This window comes from Vanessa atalanta, chromosome 13 (genome assembly GCF_905147765.1).
Source record: "Vanessa atalanta chromosome 13, ilVanAtal1.2, whole genome shotgun sequence".
Taxonomy (NCBI): domain Eukaryota; kingdom Metazoa; phylum Arthropoda; class Insecta; order Lepidoptera; family Nymphalidae; genus Vanessa; species Vanessa atalanta.
The window spans coordinates 8,027,462-8,049,298 of NC_061883.1; the positions used below are offsets into that span (position 1 = coordinate 8,027,462).

The 21,837-nt window shown below is 30.5% G+C and overlaps 2 protein-coding genes across 4 annotated transcripts in view; one reads left to right on the top strand and one right to left on the bottom strand.

Annotated features, from left to right (window-relative positions):
* Nucleotides 1-13,488, top strand: part of LOC125068404 (dual oxidase maturation factor 2) — a 44,303-nt gene extending 30,815 nt beyond the window's left edge. For 2 of the 3 annotated variants that reach the window (XM_047677510.1, XM_047677509.1), the window contains 9 exons: nt 8,753-8,929; nt 9,573-9,630; nt 10,328-10,465; nt 10,632-10,857; nt 11,276-11,487; nt 11,620-11,800; nt 11,951-12,103; nt 12,237-12,350; nt 12,421-13,488. In XM_047677510.1, the coding sequence (XP_047533466.1) occupies nt 8,765-8,929; nt 9,573-9,630; nt 10,328-10,465; nt 10,632-10,857; nt 11,276-11,487; nt 11,620-11,800; nt 11,951-12,103; nt 12,237-12,350; nt 12,421-12,469 (1,296 nt within the window). In that variant the 5' untranslated portion in view covers nt 8,753-8,764 and the 3' untranslated portion in view covers nt 12,470-13,488. The remainder of the gene's footprint in view (nt 1-8,752; nt 8,930-9,572; nt 9,631-10,327; nt 10,466-10,631; nt 10,858-11,275; nt 11,488-11,619; nt 11,801-11,950; nt 12,104-12,236; nt 12,351-12,420) is intronic. The other variant, XM_047677511.1, reaches the window with a different exon arrangement.
* A 169-nt stretch (nt 13,489-13,657) lies between these two features.
* On the bottom strand, nt 13,658-21,387 carry LOC125068240 (EF-hand domain-containing family member C2-like). Its single transcript, XM_047677323.1, has 16 exons — nt 21,248-21,387; nt 20,906-21,061; nt 20,392-20,542; nt 20,119-20,231; nt 19,954-20,043; nt 19,541-19,617; nt 19,306-19,471; nt 18,729-18,891; nt 18,165-18,348; nt 17,765-17,915; nt 17,193-17,381; nt 16,279-16,424; nt 16,084-16,200; nt 15,267-15,446; nt 14,148-14,289; nt 13,658-13,816 (listed from the first exon to the last, which is right to left on the bottom strand). The coding sequence occupies exons 1-16, from the start codon at nt 21,302-21,304 to the stop codon at nt 13,706-13,708; spliced, it is 2,193 nt and encodes a 730-aa protein (XP_047533279.1). The 5' UTR covers nt 21,305-21,387; the 3' UTR covers nt 13,658-13,705.
* Between the last annotated feature and the right edge of the window lie 450 nt (nt 21,388-21,837).

Sequence of the window (21,837 nt, forward strand, 5' to 3'; positions counted from 1 at the left end):
CAAGTGATATTTAACCAAGCGTACCAATTGCACAAAATGCTTTGCATCGAAAACACTATACAAGATTTAATATTTTCTCTAATCTGATGCTATGAGTCGTGCCGGTTAGTAATTTCCTAATACAAGCTGTTTCAACTCGAAGTACACAAGTATTAAACAATATTTTATATTACGAGCATAACAACAAACGGTTTCGAAACTACGACCCAAAAGACGTAACCTCGTAATGTCTTTCCAACATAAGTATAAAGAATAATTTTTATTATGTTGGTGAAACGGATGCTGTTCGCGAACTAATAGCAAGGTCAAGTTCCGACTCGATCGGAACTCACATGGCGGTTATGTAAGACGGGCTCTAGTGTAAAATTAAATCATTTTAAATGTTCTAAAACAAACAGCAAATTTAGTTTTTATCCTGATTAACGAAATACATGGCACCAGACTCTTGAACACAATTAAACCTTCGAGTGATGTTTTCACACCTTTAATAAATCCTAAATATTATAACAACTCTTAATATTCATGTAATAATATATTAATTTTTATTGATGTTATTCCAATATTACGAATTACATATTATATGTATGTTATAAAAAAACTAATATATGAATGATATTCAAAAATGTAATCATAGTTAATATCTAATTTGAATAAGAGATCAATGACACATAATCGTAAATTAGTAGTTAAATCGTTCAATCTCCTGTATCATACCACAAGAACTCGGTATAAACGACTCATCTTGGAACTTGTTTCCGTATTGTATACTGTGATTACGCGAGTGACTTTCACCCACAGATTAAATAAGTCTCATCGAGACGACACTGACACAACAACCCAGTATGGAAATATTGATCAATATTCTGAGAAATATTAGTAAAATTCAGTACAGGTACATTCATTTTTAATTGATTTAATATAAATAAATATTTCGTGGATATAAATTTATCTAAAAGTATTTTAGAATTCCCTAACATATTCTTTTATAGAATTACTATTGTTTAATAAATATTATTTTAAGTGGTACCAAAAAGCACATTAACGAATTAGATTTCATTAATTTTTATGTCATATTACTGTTTTGTTTGTTAGCCTTGCCTTTATTATTTCGAATTACAAATCCCTTATTTATCTTTATAATGTATATGGGACAGGCGACTACCTAAATTAGCCATTCAATTAACAGCTTTGCCTTTTTGCTAAGCGTCGCCATTGAATCATCGGCCTAACATAAACTCAATGAAATTATTTTGATAAAACCTAACCAATATGATTATTTTTATTTTCTGGTGATTCTAAAGCAAATTGCTAGACTATTAATTGAAAGGATAATTAAAGTAATTGGCTATGACATATATAAGCGAATTTATCGCAATTAGTTAAACATTTATATTGAAATAAGTCACATACTTATATTAAGAAAATTAAACTCTTCTTTTTTAGATTAAGTTATAATAAGTTCGGAAACGAACTAATCGTTTCTTTTAATCTTAATCCAAGCAGGACAAATAGGTATTACAAAATTTCATTGTACTGTCTTTCAAAAATGTCAAATGGTATAGGAATCTGATTTGAGTCCAAACGAATTAATTTCTCTTTCTTCCTTCTTGTGTTCCATCTTTCATCACGTAAGCTAATCCATAATTGTCACGTACCATAAACTATGCCAATTTTATAATATAATTTAGTGTTTTTTTTTTAATAATTTGACAGTCGAAATGTGACTTCTTTAGGCCCGAACGTAAATGAAACAGTGGAATAGCACGTGAATCTTAACCGAAGTTGCGGTTTTTAAGCCAGGCAATTTATATGTATTTAATTTCAACGATTCATTTATTTTTATTATTGATAATAAAAAATTAAGCGGTGAAGGTAATCATCGCGTGGAAATCTACATGGGTTGAATCAAAATCTGCCCTCATGTTTATCCACTCACCCGCTTTAGAAGATCGACCTAATCTTCCACGAGTTTCTTAAATACCGGCAACGAACCTGCAAGCCCCCCAGTCTTGCAGATGTCCACCAGGCCCGTTTGCCACCTATAGCTTAAAAAAAATTCAAAAGAATTCAGCTTCAAACATTAGTCCAGCATTTAAGACATGGCCGATTAACTAATATAAGTTACGAACACTAAAAATTAATAAAGCATTACATTATGAACTCTGTATTTCTTATACTCATATGTATAACACGCATTCATTAAATTAATAAAAGATTAAGTCATACCCTCGTAACTACAAGTTATTCGTAATGTCCTGTGCTGAGCTGTGAGTTTTTAAAGGCCATTCGTAATAACATTAACCGCAGTCGTTGTTTAGTAATATATTTACAAGGACAAGTACAAGCTTACAAATAATAAGTATTTTTGTAAACACCAGCAAAAATTCCGTATAAAACAATAGTTCATATATAAAATAGACGATCATTAATTATTTTTAATCAACACAATCATAAAGTGACATATGTTAGTACATTTTTATTTTTTTAAATAAAAAAGTTTTTTAATTTGATTAATAAAATTTAGGTACCTAGGTATGTCCATTTCTTAAGTGTAACTAAAAAAGAAACTCGAACTCGTGAAATAACTTTTTATTCTATAATTTGGTATTCAGCAATTTGTTTGAATCAAAAAATCATACAATCAGAATTTATGGTAATATTAATGATCTCTAAATATAACGAGGCGGTTTGGACTGTTTCACAAACGTTTGTTATGAAACCATGACAAAACAGATTGTCATACTTGACGGTCGGTTAATCTTTTAAAATCCCACGTCTTAACATAACCACTAGTTAAGACATGAATCTATTATTGCTTAATGCATTTATTAAAAATTTACTTTAAATTAAATATTCGCGTATGTAATGTATGTAGGTACGTCATAAGTGTATTATTTTTAATTTTTGTCTTATACTTAAGCTTTCATTGATTCCTTTGTCTCATCGGTTAGTCTATATAATTATATGTATTCTATTTTTGAATTTAATCCATCAAAATCGTTAACATTTCATATATTATAGAATATATAAATAGTTATTAATGATTTAATTTGAATAATTTTATATATTGATATTTTCAAAATATATTAATTTTATTTAGGAAAGAGATCGCTTGGCGAGTTTGCATGTAATTAACATTGATAAATAATGTTAAATAAAATAATGTATTCTAAATGCGTTAAATTCAATCATTTTTTATCTGTTATTCGTACAAATCCATCCATCCATTCGTAAAAAATATGACAATTATAAGCAATAAATTCAAGATGCATAGAAAGCAAAATCAAAAGCGGGCCAGTATGTCGAAAATCGAAAACAAAGCCTTTTGTTTATTTAATTATTAGTCAAAATAGATGTAACAGATTAAGGTTAGCGGGCTAACGGGCTCTGAAGGCGGCATATCGTTACATAAAAGTATAATTAATTACTTACATAAATGCCGAGAAAAAGTTGTATCAGCTTCATTTGAGATACGATATCAAGCAACAACAATTGAAATAAAATTTGTTAGCAAATTAACCCCGGTATACAAAAATACAATTAATATATTCAACATCGCTTTATTTAAATTACAATATATATATATAAAAGAAGAAATATTCTTCGTTTACACTAATACCTAAGTATTTATGATTTATAAGTACATATATATTTATGTATGTGTTTCATATTCTAAGCACGTAATTGACGTCACACATGGAAACATAAAGCAAGGTTAAGTCACATTAGGATCATTCCAACATCCTCATTGTAATGTCCTTGCGTCTGACCGGCCGTCACTGGGATCCTATTATTTGTCTTAATATAAGAAATTAGTAAAAATAAATGTACGAAATAAATATACCAAAAAGACGTAAAATGAGATCTCTTGACAATGAATTGTCACATAAGTTGTCGTCAACGGTATCGCTTGCGTTTTATGGTTGCCAGGTGTTACGCAAAAAGGCCTATGTTCTTCCGTGGTGTTAAAGCTTTCTTTATTCTAAATTTAATCTTATTCGGTTCAGTGCTATGGCCGTGAAAGAGCAACAGATAGACGACAGAGTTAATTCCGCTATTATAATATTAGTATTGACTAGTTTGCCTCAGACATTGACGTATTAGCAAAATTTCAATTATCAGCTGATTTAAACGTGAAAACGCATCAAGTAAAGAAACAGTCACATATGTCAGTCAATGGTTACTACCATTGTAGTAAGCATATATATATATATATACTTAGTTTTCATACAAACATATACGTATATTAGCAATATTTCTCGATTTTCTTTGTATTCAATGTAAATGAAGTGGACTAAAAAGATCTAGTAAATCTAAATGCATATGAAATGTTTTTGAATTTTATAAATAAATATGAAATAACAAACTCATCAGAAAATTAATACCCAAGAATTATATTATGTCATATTTAAATGAATCTCAATAAAACATTGAAATAAGTTCAAGGAATTGACGTTCTAAATGCCGAGAATTCAAATAACAAACATAAATACAACATATTTTATGAACTTGTAGAAAATAAAAATAAGTAAAAAATACTGTACATTGAATTTCATATTTGAGTGATTATAATATTATGGTTTTTTATTTATATATAATGCGTAAATATATTAACCCCCAGCATGTGTATTATATACAATAAATCATAATGTATTTAAGTTCAAAGCCATCTCGCTATTTTTACCCTATAATCCAAACCGGCCGTGACTTGTCGCCCTTGCTATCACCTATAGAGGCCGGGAGTATAGCGACCTTAAGGCTCAATGACCGATGCTGCTTCCGGAACAGGCTAGCGTCTTAATAGATATATTTATTAACAGAGAAATTATAATAAGCGTTGTTTATTTAAAACGATATCTTGATAAATATACTAATTAAAAATTTCGGCATAATATCTTTTGTTAATGTAAATTTGTCAAAAAACACAGTATAAAAAATGTAACTTAACATTTTACACTATATAATTAAATCTCAGTAGTGCCTCATTACTCTAGCAGCTAGTCTATGTCTAGCTTTTTATTAATATTTTTTACTGTAACAGTTTGGAGAGAAAATTGTCAGTGTACCGTATAATGTCAGTTTCTTCTATCTCAAAAAGAAAATCCAGTCGTTGATACTTTGACACATAGACAGAAAAACTCTGGCGCCTCTCATCAATTTCTTTGTGGTATTGGCGAAATTAATAATTCGATAAAATACAAATATAATGTATAGTCCTCTCTCTCTCTCTCAGTAGACCTCGTTGTTTTATATGTAAAAAAAAAATAGATTTAATTATGTTACGATAAAAGCACGCGAGTTGTTCTAACAAATGAAACGTAAAAAAAATAACAAAGAAAAGAAAAGGAAAATAAACATAATTCCGTAAATTTTATACCTTCAATATAAGTCACAATTCACAATACTCACTTTAATCTTTTAACAGCTTATAAAAATGTATTGAAAACTATTGCTCAATTCATTTATTATTTGCACAATATTCAAAAAAATATATAAAATTCTTTATTTTGGAAATTAAACATTATATTAAAAATAGCCGTGTATGTGTGGAGGCGCATTATTGTGCCCAGTATGATAGGGGCCAACAAGTCAACTGTCATCGCCGTTCGACATATTTTATTATACTTACCTACAACTCAAATACCGCAGACGTGTTGAAGTTTGCAAATTAACGGCAATATAAAGATATATACGTCTTTTTTTGTCGACTTACATTGCTAAATTGATCTCAACGATAAAGCCTTTTATTTTAACCTAATTATTTATATCCACTCTAAAAGTTCATTCTAAATATTGTTCAAAATTTTTTTTTAAATCGTATGAATAATTTCGGGCATTATCTTCATTCAAATTTGCAAACTTAACCTTTAATATACGTATGAAGAACGACTAGTTAATGCGAAGTCGGGTTAGGTAAATAATTTACGACTCATAAGATGTAATGTCAATAAATAACATTTGTCTTTGCGAAGGTTGCCTTTCAATATGCTACAGTGATTCTACTAATTAGAAGTTGTCAACTTCTTGTAATGTATTTTAACCTCGCATATTTCAACAATCACATGTTCTTCCGGCTGTCAGAAAAAAACAGGGAGCGTACTAAGTAGTTTCCGATACGCCTTCGCCTGCATTCAAAAGTATTTATGTCAAGATCTCGCCGTCTGTAAGGCCGACAATTCATACAATTTGTTTTTAAGTGCGTTTTAAAAACTTCAAACTAACATGTTTAACAACATAAATTAAGTTTTGAACAAGACTCTTATTATATTAGGATTGGAATATGATTTTGTCCAAGGCTCTACCGCCTAAAGGTTAAATATTTGAATTAAAATTGACGTATAAACAGAGAAGGAAACGAAATCTAAAATGAATCATGCATTATAAAATGAAAATAAGAGAAAGCTATCGTCAAAGTAAAATAACAATATCAAAAATTGTACTATACCGCGTGTATACAAAAAAAAAACATTTGTCGTCAGACCATTCGATTTTCACAGACTATATTCATCAATCGATTAATAAATGAATTTATTTAGTACTAAATGTTGTACAGTATGCGTTGTAATGCCTCGTCAATTATTTAATTTTTTTTTTTAAATATTCGGTAGGATGCCACGCCAATGAGTAACTATTGTATACAATGGGACTGTCAGAAGCCATCACGCAAGTGTTAACCACAAATTGTACAAAATAAAGTGTGAATAGGAACGAACACGGCACAAACATCGACCATTCATGCTTGTCTAAATAAACAAAATAGAGAATTAAAATAGAAATACATATATTGGTGTACTAGTGGAAAACGATAACAGAAAAATTTCTTATAAACAAGTGATAAATTAGGTAAATTTACCTAATTTTATTATTATTTTTGTTTTATTAAACCTTCTTCGTAATCGTTCTCTATGCCTTTAATATACAGTGATAAATTTAATAAAGATTGAAAATGTTAGCTACAAAATTCAAATTTTATATTTATACAATATTAAGAATTAACATATTTTTGTACTTTTTGATTTACGGGTGCAATTACTTATTGGAAGAAGAAAATATAGTCAGTACAATACGCGCAATCTACTTAGATAGGTAACTTTACCTGAAATAAAGAACTCCGTCAGATTCGCGGATGTAAAACAATAAAAAAACATCAACTTTTAACGTACTTAGGTACAATTAGTCTTAAATGTACATTATGCATATATTATCGTATCAATATTCCCATTAGATAGATTTTATATCTACGAAATTATACTTTAATATCTGGCCCATCTCTGCCGCAGATATTGCAATTGTAGAATAGGTATACCTACATAGGATTAATAAAAAATATTACATTTTTTAGTAAAGTATACAATTTAAATATATTATTTTATTTTAATATGTTAAAATTAAATATATTTGCAGATTACAAGACTAATTTTTCACTTAAAATATTTATTAATTTTAACAAAAAAAAAAAACAAATCTAAATGAAAATTGCTTCAGCCGAAAATTATTTTTAATTAACTTTTAGATGAAACAGAAAAACAGCGTCTTAAATCGGATTGTAACGATGGATAGCGGTAATCGTGTCAAGAACGATTCATGAAAGGAACATTTTTGCAATTCATATCTTCGCATTATTTAAAAGAACAATGTGAACCACCGGTCGTATGTTTATTTAAAAGACACGATATATCTTAACTAAAACTAATAATTCAAGTTTGTGAAAAATTTGATTCTTATGCATTATAAAGTAAAATTTTCTGTCTGTTTATAATTGGTATGTGATTGCGAAATCAGAAACTAGGTTGTATAAGTTTACTTTTATTCCTCGTGTTTAAATGATAACTGTCACTGTTTCTTAAAAAATATCTATATTATTGTAAATATACATCATATTTACAATAATATATTGTAACGCAGCTCTAAATAGATTCATTTATTCAAAAGATCCCGGAAGCCCGTGCTCAAAGATAATAAACAGATCGAGCAGATATCTTTTTCGCAAAATGAAAATAGTTTTATTATATGAAACGTTACCCCAAAACAATATGCCGAAAATAGAATACTAATCGAGCAGTATCGACATCAGTTAGTTGTCTCCCTGCCATAAACGATAAATGAGGATTCCACTGAAAATTTGAGCATCAAGTTATTTCTAAAAATTCTATAGTGTCAGTTACAATTAGATCACATTTTTTTAATTGCAAACAGTACGCATTTTGCCTTTTTGGCAAATCTTTTTTTTTGTTAAACCAACTTTATATCAGTGATAATGAATTGTTGATCAATACAATATCATACGGTATTTCCGTTAACATAAAAAAGGATAATAATTTTTATATATTAAAAATAAAAAAGGACCCAAAATTGAGCCTTGTACAGATTCAGAAGTTTATTCAATACCAATTGAATTCTTTGATTTAAAAATGAAGCAATGACCTATATAAGCAAATACTTATAACGGCTTTACCAGTGTTATCTGAAAAAGATGAGTATTTTTACAATGAAATAGATCATAAGTTAAAACATAATTGACCTTTAGTATCTAGTTATTTTAGACAAGCGTTATTTTTCCTCGTTTGCCGAAATGAATCGATTCTCTGTTGGAAGCCAATCTGTACATAAGATTGGTATCTTACTATTCTTTAGATCATAACCTTCTCATAATAACAATCTCGAAGTTTCTGAAAGTTCGAGTCCTATACAAAATTATGAGATAAACTATAAATTTCATATAGATTGTATAAAAAAATATTGTAATTACCAGGCTGGGTGAGCGATGAAGGGGTGGTTTGACGCTTTCCGCGAGGAAGGCGGGCCGACCCTGTACGCTTATCACAACCGCACAGCCGTCGCAGCCGACGTACCGGCGCTTGCGCTGCTCGTCGCCGCACTCACACTTTACCTCGCATTTTTGGCGGTCTTCCCCGGAATCAGGAAGGAGGTGAGAGAAGGTTTCGTCATTTGTTTACATCTTATATTAATTATATAGTTTTATGACTAAAATAATAATTCGAAAATATTATTGAAGTTGTGAATACTGCGCATTGTGCCACCAATGTGAGGGTACAGTTTTTTAGTATATCTACTCTGTAAAATATTTCTAGGTTATTTTTCTGCAACAGAATAAGTACACGTACAAAGACAGGTGGGAGAATTAACTTGTGTGATGCATATTGTTTATCAATCGTTATCGTTACATAATATTGATTAATTATCGTTGCAAAATAGCTCAATGTTGAAATTTTACTATCATTATTCAAGGAAATTGCACTTTATGATGGTTTTCCTAAAATATACATGACCTATATATGACCTAGAATATCAACTATCGTTATTTTGTGAATTTGATTTAACCGATTATTAACATATTGAGTGAGATTCGTTTGCTTCGACAGACAAACAAAACGTTCCATTATACAAAAGGTTTTAGTGACCTTATTAAGAAACATTTTATGACAAAATAAATCCAAATTTAAAATAATATATAGTATTTAATAAGTCAATTCCTAACTTTTTAATAAATAAATAATAATAAGGTCAGCGTATGATTACAAAATTCATAACATATTGTATCTATATTTCAGAGATTTTCTACATTTACGATCGTCACCCTTAGTTTATTCGTGGGGACTGTAATTTTAGGTAAGTAATGACTTTTTTTTCAAAGGTTACATTCATGATTATTATTTAAATATAGTTACGAAAACCTTTTTTAAGAACCAATTTTTTATTTACTTTATATTGTTAAATTTATTAGGTTTCAATAATATAATATTATATTATTAGATTGTATTGTCAGTAGCAAGAAAAATGTGTAAATAATTTCTGTTCAATTGACCCATACACAAAGATTAAATAAATTCTACATTAACCATATACTTAATGGTGGATTGCAATAGTAGAGCTATTCTATAAAATAAACTCAGCCACAATGATATGCGTGTCTATAATAAATAATTACAACATTTCATCCATACGTATATCAGATATTTCACGAGTAAGATACGAAATGTTCGAATAGCATGAGCGAACGCTTTAAATTATTTAATTTTTTAATATAAAAATACATATTACTACGAAAGTTTTATTTTATCATCTAATAAGAAAGCGTCTCTTTACCTTGTTTTATTTTTACTTTTCTATAAGTGCCAAAAGAACACAAAAGCAAGATCTATTGCTAACATGTAACATAAGTAGGTATATCTTTTAAGTGTCAAAGAATGTGTATTTTTTTTAAAATGAGTGGTTGAATGGATATTCATTTGCAAATAATTTATTTTGATGTAACTCGTATAAAATTAAAAGTAACTGAATAAAAGTTATAATATTTATATTGCAGTATGTAAGCATGGATCGTCGTGGCATATAGCAGGATCGAGAGTATCTCGCGCCGCATACCGAGCCTTTTCCGCCGAGCGATTAGACTGCTGGCTCGCCGTGCACGTCGGCTTGGGTCATGTCAATGTTTCGCTCACAGGTAAACTACTAGTTATTGTTCTGAAAAGAATCTTCTATGAGAATATATAGCTCTTAGAACATAATTTAAAAATAAAATAAATAAGAATTAAAAAGCTCATGTCTTGATGAAAATCTGATATTATATTTGATGTTATTCAACAAACACAGTTTGTTTTTCATTGCAGCATTATCGTGGGGCAACGTATCTAGAGGTGATCCTGGCGTTGACTATAATGAGCAGTTTCGATGGGAAGAATCTGGAGCCATACAAGAATGGTACCGCGCTGGACTTTTACGAGGTCTACCATATCCCGTATTGTCTGTCGCAGAACACTTCGCAGCTGAGCACGAAGGCTTTGACTGGGGTGCTAAGTATCGAGCAGCTGGATACACAACAACAACATTGCTATGGTATGAAATTACGACTATTAGCTGTGGCGTGGCAAGTATTTAGGCAGACAAAACGTATCATAAATATTAAATATACTTTCTAAATTTTAAGCCTTTACATAATTGAATAAAGGCCCGTACAGGCCGATTTTCGAAGTGCTGTTTTATATAACAGCAATAATGAGCTTTGTGTTGCTGTGTTTCGGTTTGCATGGTCAGGCTTATTACGAATAGAAATATAACACGACTCCGTGGTCAGCGGTGAAATGTCGGTGTATAATATGGTCTATACCAAATACTAGCTTGCCTTCCTACAATAATTTTAAAAAAGCATATAATACAAAATACTGCTTAAATATTTGCAACGCCACACTTTTGACGCGTATTAACTAAATAAATCAGATAATAAGAACGTAACCAGTTAATTGGAATGTTCCAGGACGGCGCTGGCACTATGGCTGTTGATGAACCTTTTATTGGTCGTGGTTCCACGCTATGGAGCATATGCTATGGCCTCACTTGGTGTTACGCTGTGTGCAGCAGCGGGAGGCTATTGGGCCTCATTACCGAATGTACCTCTAGTAGTAAGAATTGATGGAGCCATGCTGTTTTTTTCCTTGGGCTGGTGTTTCTGGCTAGTCTTAATTGCAGGTTAACAAAACTTAAAACTAATCTTTATTTACTTAAGCTAAATAGCATGTGGTTGTTAGCTAATCATCAATCTGTAAAGTCTTTTGTTTTAGACTAAATCATATACAATGTCTTACTTGAAAATGTTTTTAGGTGGCATTTGTATAGTAGTGGGGCTATTAATAGCGGCTTTGGACCTCGTGTGGCCACATCGCTTCTCCACTGTTTTGGAAGTTGACTACGACACGCCATATGACAGACACGTGCTCATCGTAGACAGTCGACAACGAGCACGGCCGCAGACCCAGAGTTCATTGCCTTCTAGAATACTTAGGTAGTTATAATTTATAAACCTATATACTTACTTAAGAAACGCCAAACATATGTATATATCATAGTAATCCTTACATCGCACACAAATTAACCATCTTATCTATAAATGGATGTTTGTACTTTGAAATTCATGATACACGATTTACCACAGAAGACTGTCATCAAAAACTCGCGATCCAGAGCGCCAGGTATCGATGTCCATAGTAAATGAAAGTGGAGGTCGAGATAATCCGGCTTATCAACATGAACAGCGAAAGCCTAATTCACCGTGGAGGTACCCGCTGTTTAGGCGACAAATAGATCGGTGAGTTGGTGCCCATCTGCGGGTATTGACGTACCTAATTATTTTTTTAATAATAACTTGTAAGCAATTATAAAATCGATTTTAGACTGACAATATCATACTAATTTGAAGTGTATTTTAATGAATGTTTCAGTGTCGATTCGGCATCGAGCCTTGGTTCAAGCATAAATGGTAACGGGTCCAGTATCAAAATGTCACCCCTAGGAAGCAGTCCACCATCAAATTCACTTTCAATGTCACCACAGAGGTAATATTTATTTCAAACCTTATTAATCTCTATCTTATGTACGATTTAAAATAATGTTATTTTTTAACAGGTATAGACCCCAGATACCAGCTAAAGAACGCGTAAAAGAGATGTGGTGAGCGACGAAATAAAAATATATTGGTATTATATCCATCAAATCTTCTTTATATACAGAAAGGACTGTGAAAAAAGAAATCGCAAGCGTATTGTGTTTGAATAATAGTATTATTTTGAATATAAAAAATAATAATAGGATATATCTTAAATACTTATCTATATAAGGGACGTGTAAATATGTACCTATATTCGTATTAAGCAAATTAACTTATAAGCAAACTGTCCGTCCAGTGTCATGATAAAGTTAATGTCTAAAGTCTTGTACCTCGTTTCATTATCTTTGTATAGTTTTATAGATTTAAGTCTACGATTATATCGACACAAGTGAATGCTTTGTGCCATTTGTAAATATAACGATGACGTTAAAAATCACAACTAGTATGAAAATATAATAAATATCATTAATAGTTACAAATATGATGTAATTTTAGATTATTGTTAAGTATACGGTGTACAGGACTATAGGAAAGAGGTAAAAACTCGTTTCAAAATTGAGATAAATGTGAATCTATGACACAATTCGTTTTGAAATGTATTGAAGAACATAAGCGTAGAATTTCGTCCAATTATTTTTTTTATATCTGAGTACGATTCGACCTACCTTATGCATCTAGAATACTTTCAAATATTAAACAATTTTCATAGAAACAAAACTAAAAAAAACTATTACCAACAAAAATAGTTTTGTTTACGTAATAATGTCGACATTGTTTTTTTCCTAAAACAGGAACAAAAATGCAGTCTGTTTATCATGGAAAGGAGTCATTTAGTGATATAATTAATTTTAAGTTATTTATTTTGTAAAAGTTGCCAAGCATAGTAGCCAGCCATTTCTCTTGTACGCCACAATCGAAAAATTGACATTAAGAATATTTCTTTCATTATACTTTTTCAATGTTGTGAAAATGTGTTTGCAATAGTGATAACGTATTTAAACATTTTGTTTGTAATTAGCTGTAAAAAGTGAGAATACGTAGAAAAATATTTATTGTGATCATAAATATACCAATTTAAAAATGTACGTTCTATTTTTTTATTTTTAATAGTTTCAATATTTTCAATATTGAAATAAAATCCTGTTAAATAAAGTGTTGTGTTTATTAAATCAGAAAATTTAAAAGATTACGAAGTAAAAACATTAATTTCTATTACAAAAATGATTCAAAATTTATATCTGTATTCGCCGTAAGGATAAAAAGTCTTACAAAATATATAAATATGACAAAATAATTTGCCAACTAATTTGTTTGTTCCTTTACGAGATGTTCAAGGTTGAGTTGACATAAAAATGCGTTCCAATTCACGAAGCCTTCTTTTATTAAAGTCTCAGCCTCTGCCCACAGCTTACACTGTTGAAACGAATAAAAATAAGTTTTTTTGCTAAACACAATTTTAACAATCGTATTATAAAGTAAATTAAAACAAATAAATTTATTAACCTAAAAGCTATATATCTACTCTACTTAGAGTACGTACTTATCAAATTTTGAATTTTGCTAAGTACAATTATTTAAGAACTAGATCAATAATATAAATCCTTATTTCTGAGGTATCATTATAGATTTAAAGACAAGAACTTTTATATTCAAAACAAATTCGAGTAACTACCAGTAATAACTTGCATTTGATACGTTTACGGGCCATTTATATTTTTAACAACTATTCCATTATAAACCTCACCTCTGTGTCTTTAACCGGTGGCGCGTGACGAACGACCTTTTGATAATCTGCCTCCGTGAGATTGAACACTGGCCGCGTTTGAAAGTCCAGGAATGACATAAGATCTTCGCATACAATGTTACATTTATCATCTTTTTCCAGTCTAAAAAAATATATATATATACTTAACAATGATTTTTTATATTAATATTTGAAATTGAATATTCTAACTACAGGCACAAGGGACGTAACATCTTACTTCCCAAGGTTGGTGGCACATTGGCGATGTAAAGAATGGTTAATAAAGTTTTAATATTACAGCGCCTGAATAACCATCGGGTTAACCATTTGCTTAAGAAAAAACAGATTATTTTGGTTTTGTATGAACATTATATATCTTCGGAAGCTTTTAATATTAGGTATACTGGACTAATATTAATCAAGAGTTAAAATTTTTTTAAGCAATATAATATCATAAAACCAATTTTTTTGTTATCAATTATTCTATCGCTACGTACCATCTCGTAATTTTGGTTCGCATAAAAATGAGTAGGTATATTGAGACAATTTTCCTTAATATTAAGCTATGATGCAATGGCTTATAAAAATCTCTTTCACACAACCTCTAATGAGATTTTCGATCTGATAAACAGCTTGTGTAAGAAAAATCGATGTAACGAATTGTTCGAGAGTGGCTACGTAATCACAGATATAACATATTAAGTCCCATGGTCAGCGACGCTTTGATGTTGCACAAATGGCTTTGACTCTCTGTCAAAGTTTACGGATCGCATTGACCACTAATCGTCAGGGAACAAATTTGCTTATCTGCCTTCTACATAATAGCTTGATACAAGGTCACAGATCCCGAGATTCTGGATTCAAACCCCAGGCCAGGCCGATAAAAAGTTACTGGTATTTTCTGTCGAAAAATTTACAGTAAAAGTCCAGATTCTGGAAGTTACAAGTAAAACCGTTCATCCTGCGCCTGAACTCTTTCCGGTCTTGAGCACGATAATATATCCTCCGTAGCGGATTGGTCAGCCATGAGATTGGCCACCGTGACCACAATCGACCGGAAGACATCATCATCATCATCATCATCACTATAAATAAATAAAAATTTAGAATTGAACTAACACATCCAACATGCAATCCAAGAGATCGCGGTTTATAGGCAGCCTGTGCGCGCGGAGCATCTGTCGCACGCGTTCGGGCCGCAGCGCGCCCAGGCCGCTCGTGTCGGCGTGCGCCAGCCCCTCGCGCAGCCGCGCGCGGTCGTCCCACAGCCCACGAGTCAATTCCGTAAACACGAGGGATCTCCAGAAACGAGAGAAAACATCCCATACAACTCTTACTATCAATTATAATTACGAATATTAATCCTGGATGGTTTTTGAAGACTAGACGTTAATATTTTTCCGCCTTTCACGGAACAAACAAAACTAATTATTTGATTCAAATGAAATTACACATCTGATGTCAGTAAGGAAATATTCCAAAATAGTATATATAATTATTTTTTTTATAAACAACATACATATCTACGTAATCTATATATACTTATCATGCAGAATATTTATAAGTACTTTTTTGTAATCAATGCTTGTAAGTCATAAAACGCAGACTAGACGCATTAAAGGTAGAGGAGAAAATACTTTGCATGAGTAAATATAAAACAAACGTACAAACGCAATCAAAACGAATACATCGCAAGATATATTTTAATTAATCACAATAATAAACATACAATACTTTTGTTGTATGGAATTATTATAATATTTTTTTCATATCATAAATATATAAATTTATATCCGAATACCAACTCAAGAAAGCCTGTTGTACCCAACTTTTTTAACATATAGTTAAAATGTTATAGGTACAATGTGATATTAATATCCGATTTTATTTTCGAATTCGAACAATAATAAATGAATTCCTTGTATTTCTTGCAAACCTTATCATCTCTCGACGTGGACTTTTATCTTTACCGGAATCGCCACGGAAATGTCGAATAAGAGTGAAAAATTCATGTTCAGTCATTTTTTCACACATTATTTCCTTTAAAGCTTGCCTGGAACGATTTATTTAAATTAAATTGTCATCCAATGTATTTAAAAGAAATGTAATGTTAATGTTGCAATATGATTACTTGAAGCATCGGACGGACATCAGCTCACTTTTGTCCGGCGAAACAGCTTCCATATATTTTGCTACAAAATTTTTATAACCGTTTTCTTGAGAAGCGAGCGTTCGGCGTATTTTATCCATTATTAAGGCTATATTAGCCATCGGGTACTGAAATAAAAAAGTTTTTTTTTCTTATATATAAAACATTGCTTAATAAATAGTTCTACGTGAACGTGTCGATATTACATTATTTAACTTAATACACAAAACTATCAACGACTGCATATTAAAAAGTAACAATAAATACATAATAATTCAAAATAAAAATAATTAAATATGAAAAAAAAGTCGTTGGTAGGTTGTGTAAAACAATTTTTAATAAAATTTACTATTTATTTAGCTAGAACTAACTAATTTAACTGAATTTCCGTAAATATTAATTTCAATTACTATGACTTTTTACTAAAGATAATTCAGAATACAGCAGACAAGTTTGTGTCCCACCAACCACAAGTACATTCTCTATTACCGCATCACTCATAGTCCGATGGGATATCAATACAGCATGCGCGGAAAATCCGGGTTGCTACTAAACAGTTTTCTACAGAGAAACCCAATAACGTTTCAACCCAGGATTAGATCTGGGATGGGATCTGAAGCTTAACTAGCTAGCAAAAGTACTTGAATAAAGTACAAGGAACTCATTACCAAAATCCATACATATCTTGGTTATTTTATAAATAAATAACAACAAAAAATACAACTTTTATTCAACAAATACATATATTTGAGCATTATATTTGCTTATTGATCATTAGTTTGAAAATATTAACCTAAGATGCACTTCGTTTATCCTATTGTCAAAAATATGTATCAATCAATGTAAAAATAAACTTAAAAATACTGCCTGAATTAGAAAAAGGATGAAAGTCGTACCTCATTCGAATGAAGTTCCATGTACCTCAAAGCATACTCATCCGCGGCAATTAGACGGAAGCAATGATTATTTATAACCAGTTCGTTACCGATCCACATATCTTTGTCCGTGTAAGCGGGAGGTTCTTCTGGCACGAAGAAATCAACATTCGGCAGATACATTTTTCCACGACGAAAGAATTTTCCACCCTAATTAATTACATGTGCTATTACAAATAAAATAAAAAATATCCATCATATTTTATTTAATTCATACATCAGATTACTGAGAACAATATTATATATTTTTTCATTTTTCGCGAAGGGTCCCGGCGAGTGATCCTTTTTTTTTTTTACATGACTGTTCAAAAAATAAAATAACTATAAAATATTCCTAAAGTATTATAGAACACACCAGTTTTATTTACGAATATATCTATACATTTTTTTTTATTTTAATTAACATTTTGCATGATACATCTGCCGACCATGCAGGTAATAGAGGATTTGATCGCAGTTTCGACTTTTCGAGTAAACTACTACTACTATTGCTTAACTAGTATAATATTAATATACTTAATTTGAGAAGTTACCTTAAAGCCGGAATTTCGCTCGCCCAATTCAAAAATACCAATGGTATCATCACAAAGAAAATATTTAATTATGAAATAACGTCTTTTGTCATCAGGGTTGTCATTAATTAATCTCGCTGCAAATCGGAGTATATGAGAATCAAATCCAACCCTAAAATTTAAAAAAATAATCAATACTTTATTTAAACATGAATCTAGAAGTGTTTTTTTTTATAGTATTAGACGGACGGGCAATGAGCCACCTGACACCGTCAGTCACACAGTAGGAAGAATACACCATTCCTTACATTTTCATTGCGCCACCAACCTAAGCAGAGATGTTATGCCCCTTAAGCCTCACTCACTCTTCAAACCGGAACATCACGAATTATACCAAACTTTACGGCATTAATACGCTTACCTATCTTTGTGCAAAAATTTTATAAAATCCCTGTGAGGAGCTTTTGGTTCAACAGTACGACAGTTCTCTGCAGAGTCTTCATAGGAACCGTAACCATTCCAAGGCGGTAACTTCCGTTCGGCCAAGGTAGTGGTTATACACTCCGTACCTTCGTCTTTTGGTACAGGCAACGGCTTAAATGTGTCTGCAACAGAAAAATTTTAAATCTTTTTTAAGCAATAATACATTGAGCGTTTTCCTTTATTTCAAATAGAAAACACATTTAAGCATTTACTTCGAATTTAAGTTTTACAGACACAAAAAATGCTATTATTTTATAATAATTGCCGATTAAAATGGATATAATTACTAAAACATACGATACATTATTGTGCTATAATATACATGCGCTGTCACTGACACAAGATAAATTCATTTTACCTATATACTTAAAATTGAATATACTATGTGGACCAGGAACTACTAATACAAATATTTTCCAGTTACTTTTATATGTCTATACTATGATTATTATTAAAAAACGATTATACTAATTGATTTAATATTTTTAAATATAGTTCGTACCAAAGCCATAGGTGACACGATAAAATTCCTTGGTAAATGGATCGCAATCAGTGAGAACAACTTTCCGACCGTAAACATTAACGACGGCTCCGATGCTCAAGTCAGCAGGACCATAGGACGTATGTATTGGTCCACCCGTCATCTCTATATGCGGTGGAATTTTCTGGAAATAAATTAAATTGAACTAAACAACTGTTATTTGTGTTTCGTTTTCATCACATTTCGTTTTTTATTGGTCAGATCTCTAACCTACGATAGGTTAGAGATCTCACCAATAAAAATCATTTAGCTTATAAGAATTTTAAATGCTATGTTATCGTCTATAGTTAGTCTATAGTTGCTATAAGTGATAATGTAACTTTGAACTTCATCATCTATTAATATTAAGATACATATGACGTTATGAATAAAATAAATACTTATCTAATTGCTAATACCAAACGCACCAGAATAAATTATAAGGATACACAATTATGGTTCAATACAAAGTCATAAAAACAAAACTATTCGAGATTTTATTTATTTTCATTTTAATTGCATTTATGCAATATTTATATACACTAGAATTTTTACTTACCCTTGGCAGTCTCATTCTTTTTAGAAACATTGGGCCAGCCTCCATTCCAGAATTCGGTGGAAGTACCTCTTTAATTTCCATAGTGTCATCAGCCAAAAAATAATGTAGTTCTAAATGATGTATTGTTCCAAATTCAGATTCTCGATCGTCCCAGTACCCATGAAATCTATTAGGTATGTATATTTATATTAAGTAAAACAATGAAACATATTTTATTTAAAATAAAACGAATTACCTTAAAACTTGTCTATCGAAATCTAAAAACTGTCGAAACGGTCGATGCTTCGGCGGACGATTAGTAGCAGGAGTCCTCTAAAATTGCATTTAAGTGTAAAAATACATATAACCCAATAATCAATTATCTAAAAAAAATGTGTGGTGAATAGGCCAGTATTAATTAAAGCATAAAAGATATTATATGACATCTTAGATTTAATGGCTGACATAAGTATATAAGAAATGATTAGTTTTAATTTTTATTCGCTTAGTTCTTAGATTGTTAACGCATCATCAATGACTTAAATCCAATTTAATAAATACATAGGCTCCAAGAGTCAAAGAAAAATGATTAATATCATGGCCAGGAACATCATTGATTTAAGTTGGATAATATTCTTATTTCAAATACATAACAATTACAAAACATACCTCGATAGCATCAGGCCAAGGTATTGGATCCGAAACATTAATACCAAGGCGATTTAGAAACCCTCTCGTGAAATTATCACAGTTAACTATCTGTTGAAATAAAATAAAATTTTGAATTTAATCGATTTTTTAGAATAATAGGGCGCTTTCAATGACATTAAATACCTTGAAGACTTTTCCGTAAAATGTAACTTCACGACCAATATTCAAATCAAGGAGATCATAATACAGATCAGAGCTAAACGGAAGACGAATTCGCTGGCGGCTTATGAGCGTTCCTAAGTTGATAAAGATATCATTAAAAAATAAAAACCAAATATAATATAACATCTTCAAGAATGTTAAGAATAAATTGATAATATCTAATCTAAATAGCTAAATTACCAAATACATATAATGTTTAATTAAAATACATTTGTATAAGAAATGTCTCAGTACCTTGTGACAAACCACTATTGTCAGTTTTTGGCTCTATAACTTTAATAGTGCCGTCTTCTAGAAAAAAGAAAATTTCTACTTTCCGCAATATATGAGCTCCTGAGCGCATTTCATGAAGAGTTTGTTGGAAAAAGGCTTGAAACCGCAATATCTGTGTTAAATAAGCAATTAGTTAATTAATTAGATCTTTATTGGCAAAAAAAACTTTTATTAAGTTATATTAACTACTTCGAAAGGGAATTGTTGTATTGACCACAGATTTGTTGTACCAAAAAACATGTAATATAAGAAATATATCTAACTTCTCGTAATTTTTTTTAAATCTTGAAATATCTCTAAAACTAATATTGATAATGAAAATGCAAAGATTTCTTATGTGAAATGTAAACTAAATTACAAGTTATTTTCGCTCTTGCTGCTTCAATATAATGTTCTGCGTGCTCCATCTGCGTTTTCTTTTATAATTTGATAATCTACATAAAAGTAAGAATAAAAAAATCGTTTTTGTACGTACGTTTTTGTCATACATGATCCAAGTCGGCAGATCTGGAGTTTGTTTTCGGCAGTACAACGAAGGTATACGGTTTACACCCTCTGCCTTATCCACTAACATATTCACTTTATCAATAGATGTAAAAATGGGACGTACTCCAAAACTTTTCTTTCCTATCTGCAATTATTATCAACATGTTTTTTGAGGCTATATACACCATCACGTAGGTAGGTATTATTATTTTATTTTGTTTTCACTGTTTGAGAACAAAATATAATAATAATGAAATGAAAATGTTTTATAATAATGTAAATTCACATATATACATAATTATTATTATTATTAAAGGTTTAGACTTCTCACCAAAGGGTTAGAGCCATAGCCGGGTAATAAAGGCAGGCGGGGATTCCTTATCGCCATAATGTTAAAAAAGAATGATTTCTCACAGTTAAATACTGTAACAAATATAAATCTCAAAAATATAAAATGTTCATGAGCTTACAAGTAAGAAACAAAACAGGTTGTAATTTTATTATTTGTTGCTATAGCGACGTAAACAATTATTATTTAAATTGATTGATGTTATGTATAAGTCAATATTATCCAGTCTAGTGAGGTAGGTATTAAATGTATGTCTACCTTTAAAAACTAACGTACACGTGGAATGGGAAGATTTAAATCGAAAATTTGCATCAGATGTATAATTAAATGTATAATTATTACGCATTACTTGGCTGTTCGGTAGCATACCTTTACATATAACTTAAATAAAAAACAAAATGAAAGCCATCATTGTCAACGACGAACTAAATAAAACTGACAATTTGTCAAGTTTTACAAGACGAAATTGTGTTTACCTTACTGTTAATTATTTCTTTTGTTTTTATAAATTTCAAAGTTACTACTTAAAACTCATTTTAATAAATCAATTTTATAATAAACTATAATTATAA

Bases quoted from the DNA above. Each gene is read 5' to 3' on its own strand.
- LOC125068240 (XM_047677323.1), bottom strand. From the start codon at position 21,304: ATGGCGATAAGGAATCCCCGCCTGCCTTTATTACCCGGCTATGGCTCT. The intron at 17,382-17,764 runs GTAACTTCTCAA...GTAATTAATTAG, and splicing joins AGCGAAATTCCGGCTTTAAG to GGTGGAAAATTCTTTCGTCG. The intron at 15,447-16,083 runs GTTTGCAAGAAA...TCGTTTCTGGAG, and splicing joins CCACGTCGAGAGATGATAAG to ATCCCTCGTGTTTACGGAAT.